Source organism: Malurus melanocephalus, unplaced genomic scaffold (assembly GCF_030028575.1).
Source record: "Malurus melanocephalus ecotype Western Australia unplaced genomic scaffold, MMel_1.1 scaffold_1525, whole genome shotgun sequence".
NCBI classification, from domain to species: Eukaryota; Metazoa; Chordata; class Aves; order Passeriformes; family Maluridae; genus Malurus; species Malurus melanocephalus.
In genome coordinates this window covers 20,816-27,593 of record NW_026624757.1, presented here as the reverse complement: position 1 = coordinate 27,593, position 6,778 = coordinate 20,816, and the positions used below count along the sequence as shown (strand labels likewise).

At 59.3% G+C, this 6,778-nt stretch overlaps 1 protein-coding gene across 1 annotated transcript in view; it reads left to right on the top strand.

Moving 5' to 3' along the window:
* Window positions 1-351: 351 nt before the first annotated feature.
* The window catches only part of LOC130587100 (protein TsetseEP-like), a gene marked incomplete at its 3' end in the record, with an annotated part of 19,938 nt that continues 13,511 nt past the window's right edge, over window positions 352-6,778 (top strand). The window contains exon 1 of the mRNA XM_057388055.1: window positions 352-1,249. Within this exon, the coding sequence (XP_057244038.1) occupies window positions 653-1,249 (597 nt within the window). The remainder of the gene's footprint in view (window positions 1,250-6,778) is intronic.

Sequence of the window (6,778 nt, the reverse complement as noted above, 5' to 3'; positions counted from 1 at the left end):
CGGTGCACCCCTGAGGGGTTTGGGTCCCGGAGCACGGTTTGGGTTTGGGATCCCGGAGCATGGTTTATCAGCAGGGCACGTTGGGGGTTCCCGTTCACGGTTCGTCCCGGAGCCGTTCGGGGGTCCCCACTGACGGTGCCCCCCCCACCCCGCACCGGTCCCACGTGCTCGGGCTCGGCGTGGCCCCGCCCCTCCCCGCCGGCCCCGCCCCATGTCGCGCGCGCTGGGGAGGGGGCGTGGCCCCGGCACGGGCTCGCGCCGCGGAGGGGCGGGGCGCACCGGCAGGCGAGTGACGTCACCGCCCCGGCTATTGCGGCGGCGGCCGGGCTGGATCTGCCGGTTCCCCGCGGGCGGCCCCGGAGCGGCGGCGCGGCCGGACCGCGGCTTGTTTCTCGGTGCCGCTGCCGCCTCCCCCAACCCCCGGCCACGAGCAGGACCCGCGGCCCCAGCGCTCGGAGCCGCCGCTCCCCGGGCGGGGCGGGACCGGCGGGGCCGCCCCCGGTGTCGGCGGGCGGGGCCGGCGCTCCTCGCACAAAGCCGTGAGTGCCGGGGAGACCGCACCGGCACCGGCACCGCCCCGATGTGAGCGGGGCATGGCCGCGGGGCATGGCCCGGGGCGGGCGGCGGCGGGCGCGGAGCGCCGGCGGTGAAGATGGAGCCGCGTCCGCCTGGGACCGAGCCCCCGCTGCCCCGGGGGCCGGGACCGGGACCCGAGCCGGAGCCGGAGGTGGAACCGGAACCGGAGCCGCAGCGGGACCTGGAACCCGAGCCGGACCTGGATTTGGAACCAGAACCGGAGCTGGCCCTAGAACCGGGGGTGGACCTGGAACCAGAGCCAGAGCTGGACCTAGAACCCAAGCTGGATCTGGAACCGGAGCCGGAGCTGGACCTAGAACCCAAGCTGGATCTGGAACCGGAGCCGGAGCTGGACCTAGAACCCAAGCTGGATCTGGAACCGGAGCCGGAGCTGGAACAGGAGGCGGACCCGGAGCGGGATCCGGAGCTGGACCCGGACCCAGAGCTGGAGCTGGACCTCTGGGCACTTGAGCCCGCCGCTCCCGGCGCGGGGCCGCCGCCCTGGGGCCCGGGGGACGCGGGGGGCAGCCCGGGCCCGGGGGTCCCCGCCGAGCCCCCGCCGGAGGAGGAGCCGCGCCTCCGCCCGGTCTTCGACGCCCTGGACCGGGACGGCGACGGCTTCGTGCGCGTGGAGGAGTTCGTGCAGTTCGCCACGGCCTACGGCGCCGAGCAGGTGAGCGCCGGGCCGGGCATCGCCGCCCTGCCCCGCCGGCCCCCCGGGCCCCCCGGCGCTGCGCACAGGCCGGCGGCGGCTCCGGGCCGGGCGGTGTCACCCCGCGGTGTCCGGTGGCTGCGCCGCCCAAGGGTGATGCTGATGGTGGCTCCTGTCCGGGCTCCGGCCCTTGGAGGGCCGTCAGTGTCCGCAAGGGCAGCGCCGGCCCGGCTGAAGGGCATGGTGGGTCCGAGTGGCTCCCCCGCCCCTCCCGCGCCCAGGGGAACCGGCGCTGCCGTGCTCCCGGTGCCGATCGCTGGGAACAGCATCGTGGCAGGGCCGCGGGAGCCGGCAGCCCCCTCTTTGTTCTCCATCACCGACGCCTCGGGGTCTGGCTGGGCAGCGGGGACACCCCGGGGTGTGGGGCTGCTCTGTGCTCCCCTTGCTGGCTCCTCAATGGCCATGGATCCCCTCCAGGACGGGGAGCATCCCTTCCCGTGGCAGCGGGCTGGAACGAGGCGATCCTGAAGGCCTTTCCCAGCCCAAACCATTCCCTGCTTCCCTGCTGCCTCTCTTATCCGGGGTTTGACAGCCTGAATGTGTATTTTACCCCCGTCCTGCCGCTTTGTGTCCTGGCCAGCCGGTGTTCCCCTGCAGCACATCAGATGCGATGTAATTTGAARCTGCCTGGGCTGACCCAAAATGGAGCGAGCTCCGGCAGCGCTCGCCAGGGGATGGAGATGGGTTTGTTGGGGTTTCACACGCTGGCCTGGKCTGGCATCGCTACCAGGAAAAAAGGATTAATTTTTTTAAGGTGTGCAAGGTATTGCTGTGAAGCTTCCCCGTGCCTGCCCGGGGAATCTGCTCTCGTTCTCTGTCCGTCGGCATTGCGCGGGTATTTAAGTGCCATGACAAAGCAAATCATGTGTGAAGGAGGCTTTTGGTGGAGCTGGGCTTTTTCTCCCTGTCCTCGTGCTAGAAGCACCTCTCAAAGATAAAAYAAATGCATTTATTTTGGAAAAAATAGTCCTGCAAAGTGGAGATGGGGAACTTCTGTGCGCTGCTGGTGAGGGCACTGTGTGTGCAGAGGGTCTCGAGGTGTGAGCACAGGTGCCTGTGCCAGGAGAGAGCCTTSCTTCACAAATCCTCTGATCTGCACWGCYCTGCCGTGCTCCCGGCTCCCTGTGCCACCCTCTGTCCCCCTGCTGTCCCTAGCAGAGGAAGCAGGAGCAGAGGGTTTATGGAGGCTCCTGGACCCTGCACACGGTGCCACCTCCCCAGGGGACTGTTGGCCTTGGTGTCTGTCCCCGAGGCCGTCAGGAATGGGGACAGGCTGGTGGCATGTGTGTGGCAGGGGATGGGCAGGTGGCACAGGGCAGCTCAGCCCGGCAGTGCCTGGTGCTGGCATGGAGATGGTGCCAGGGTTCTGGAGGGGCCACACTGAGCCTGGAGAATGCCCTCAGACCGTGGCCTGGGGTGTGGCTGTGAGCTGTTAAGGTCCCTCCAAAGCTCAGCAGGGTGTCCCCAGAGGTTCTGTGCCCCTGGATGGTGTCTGTCCTTATGGATCCATCTGGGAAGGGGCTCTCTGCAGGCTCTCTGCTCCTTCTTGCTGGGCGTAGCTAATTCTGCTCATGCTGCCAGAAATGAGGCTTTTTAGCCCCATTTCTCTTCAGCAAAAGGCACAGGCAGCTCGTGGTGTGCACCACAACTGGGCACTGCCATGTGAGTGCTGAGTGCTTTGGGGAGGCTGAGGTGGCAATGCCTGAGCAGCAGGTCCTGGGCACTCCAAGGCCTGGCAGGGAAGGAGAAGTGATATGTGTGTGTGCAAGAGGCCTTGGTGTGAGTCTGCAGCCTCAAAAAGCACGAGGACACACAGGGGGAGGAGGAGAAGGGGTTGGTGATGGGGTCTGTAAGCTCCCAGCAGAGTGTGGGATCACAGGGAATGGGAAGGGACCCACAGGGATCACGGATCCAGCCCCTGGCCCTGCCCAGACCCCCCAACAATCCCACCCTGTGCATCCCTGGCAGCGCTGCCCAAACACTCCTGGAGCTGTGGCAGCCTCGGGGCCGGGACCATTCCCTGGGGAGCCTGGGCAGTGCCAGCACCCTCTGGGGACAGAAGAACCTTTCCCTGCTCTCCAGCCTGACCCCTGTGATGTGCAGAGTAATAACGGGAGAAGTTCTGGGGAAGTTTCTTGACCTAATTTTCACGAAGCAGCTGGAACTCGGTCCCAAAGTGGGTCTTTTGGAAAGTGGAGATCCAGCTCAGACGGCAGCTAAAGGGGAGGAACATCGCCAGTGAATAAAACGGTGTTCAGGTGTTGAATGGGACCCTCGAGGTRTAAATAAAGGTTGTGCTACAACCCGAACTGGGATGCTGTGTGAGAGGGGCCGGGCTTTGCCGGCTGCCTGGGTAAGCAGAGATATCACAGCGATCAGCAGGCAGTTAACGAGGAACAAATCCCAACCCTCTCGCTGGAGGTACCTGCTCCCTTTTTTCCTCCCCTCCTTCCTCCTCCCGGTGCTGCCCCSGGGGTGAGTTCACAGCCCTGGAACAAACGGCTCCGTTGAAGCAGCACAGGCAGCGATTCCCGAGGCTGGAGAGGGCGGCAGGGTTACGGAGAGCCCGTGTGTGTGTGTGTTTGTGTGTGCATCCACATGGATGAGGAGCTGGAGAGCAGCAAGTGTTGTCTTTAGCACTCAAACACCAGAGGCATTCATGGGCTGCTGAGCGAGCGCTGTCAGCTCGTTTGGCTGCAACAATTATTAGCTAAATGTCAAAGGGAAGGCACCAGCTGGCGCTTATTCCACAAACACCATGGGATTGTGGATTTCTGCTCGGATGAATTGGGGTTTCTTTTCTCTCCGAGGGGATAAAGAATGGGATTGGGATGGTGTTTTCCTTAAGCAGCTTGGGTTGTTGGAAGGCTTCGTGGGAGAGCTTGGTGGCTGTGGTGCTGGGATGGGGAAGGGACCGAGGCAGAGATAAGGGCAGTTTGGTTTGCTCTGAAGTGGTAACGGATGATAGGGATTGGGGCTCTTGCCAGCACCTGCATCTTCAAAGGTACGAGGGGAGGGTGGTGCTGGGGTGACACCCGGGACAGGGGTGGCCTTGAGCAGGGAATGGTCACCGTGGGAAGGTTATCCCACAGGGAGGATGTTTGTCCAGCAGGGATTGCTTTGCCATTTGAAAAGCTCCCATGGACCTCTGACACGCTCCAAGGACTTGCAAACAAGTGTGGGACAGGAAGGTCCTGAAGACAGCTTGGCTTTCCTTGAGGACAGTCTCACTTTTCATCCAAAACCCCTGGACTGCTCACAAACCCTCTGTGAGGCAGCTGCCAGTGGTGGTGTGTACTTATTGCCCCCTTTCCCTCCTCTTTTTCACTGCAGTTCCCCAGGATCTGGTGCTCCCTCGAGCTCCTGGCTGGGACTGAAGGATTGAGTGAGATTGGCTTAGCAGGGAGGTGGGGWCACACTTGATGCCACTTTTATGTCACCTTGTAAAGCAGGAAGGGTCGTGTCTTTTACAGAACCTGAGGCCATTGTGCAACCATTTTTGGTTTAAGATTTTATTTTAAAATTTGATTTTACGTGTCTTGCCTGCTGTCCTATTGCCCTGTGTCTGGCTGAGGTGACAGARCCCAAGGCTTTTCTGCCTGGATTTATTTCCAGCAGGTCCGAGGAGAATGGATTGCTTGTAAGGCTGAGGACAAGAATCCTGCTGGCACCTTGGGTTGTTTTCCCTTTTTTTTGTTTTGCTCTAACAGACAATTGGAGAAGGAAAAGCCTCTTGCACCACATGATCTCGCTGCCTTGGCTCAATTAAGAGAAATCCCAGAGTCTGTCTAACCCTCTTCCAAATCCTCCTGTTCCAAGAGATCTTCAGCCTTTTTTTTTTCCCTCTTGATGATCAGTTTGAGCTTCATTTCAATGTGATTTGTTTTGCTTTCTTTAACATTTCCATCCCTCTACACCTGTCCTGCCTCCACCCGATCAGCTCATCCTCAGCTGAGCTCTCCATATTCAGTTTTTCATTTTCTCTCCGGGGTTGGTTTAGGAAGGGTTTATCAGGTTTGTTGTACTTTTCTCAGCACTTCCTCAGCCTCTTCCTCCTCAGGTGCCCAGCCTGAGCTGAGAGCTGCAGAACAAATCCCATTTTGGGGCTGGCATGGATCACTGCAGACAGCGGCTGCAGAGAATCCTCAAGCTGATTTTTGGGGTTTTTTTTAATGAAACAGTATGGTTTCTGTGATGAAGTCTGGAGAGTGTCAAACTGCAGCTTTTCCGTGGTTACCCTCCGTGCTGATGCCAGGTGTGCTTTTTGTGCTCCCCTCTGCTGGATCCCTTGGGAATTGTGAGCCTGGACCCAGGGCTTGCTGCTCCCACATCCCCTGGAGATGCTGACATTGTGTCTGATTTTGGATGTCCTCCCTCTTCCCCTTACTTCTCTCCCACTTCCCTATGCAATCTGATAATCTGGATCTCTGTCATGAGAAAACCTCATTTTTTTTTTTTCCTTTTTCCATGGTTCTTACCCAGTTTGAGCACAGGAAGTGCTGGCTTTGTGAAGAGATTGCTAAAATTACCTATCGTGGTTTCACAGACAAGTGAGCTTCAATTGCCTCTGACTGTGTTGCTGCTGCTGTACCTTCCAGAGGCTTTAATTGCTGTTCAACTCCATGGAATATCCTGGCTTGGAAGGATCACTGAGCCCAGCTCCTGGAATTTGGTTCTGCTGTGGAGAGGGGCAGTGGGKGATGCTCTGGGGGTGCAGTAGGTGCCTGTGGACGCCCCTGTGTGCTTTGGAACAGCAGCAGAGCTGAAATATTTTGCTTGTTTTGACCAAGGGCCCAGATTTCCCCCAGAGAAATTCATGGCAGGGAATTTGTGGGTTTTGGGGGATCGGGTGGGAGCTCTTTCCTCGCCTCCTCCCTCCTCTCCTCCCTGTTCAAAGAGCTTTTACCACCATCAATAAATAACAGCTCTGTGTGCTCCAGGAGCTCCAAGACAGGAGTTTTTCTTTCTCCCTCAGAGAGGAAAAGGCTTCCAAGCCAACATATTTTGTGTAATTTTGGGCGAGGTGGTGGCTGGTTTGCAGATTCCATTTTCGGCTCGCTTAATTCACTTATAAATATCCCAAAAGCCTCCAAGGAAGAGATGATTCCTGCGCTCCCGGGTTTTTTTTTTACTGCTCCTGCTTGGGTTTGGCTCGGGGCTCCTGGGAGGCCTCSTGGGGATGGTGGGGAGGGCTGGGAGCAGATCAGAGCCAGGGCAGAGCTCTGGTGATGTGTTTGTGGCTGGAATGGGATGGATGGATGGCTTATCCCGGCAGGACTGTGAATGCTCAAAGGCTGGGTTTGTCTCTGCGGGCTGGGAGGAGGGTGCTGGGGTAATTTTATCCCAGCTGTCAGTTTATTAAAGAAACCTTTCTATTCTGCCTTGTTCCTTCAGATTGAGAGTGTAGTGAAAATGGAKTGGGGTGTGGTTTTTCGGGAGAGGGATTTTGGACAAGGGATGGAGGGACAGGACACAGGGAATGGCTTCCCA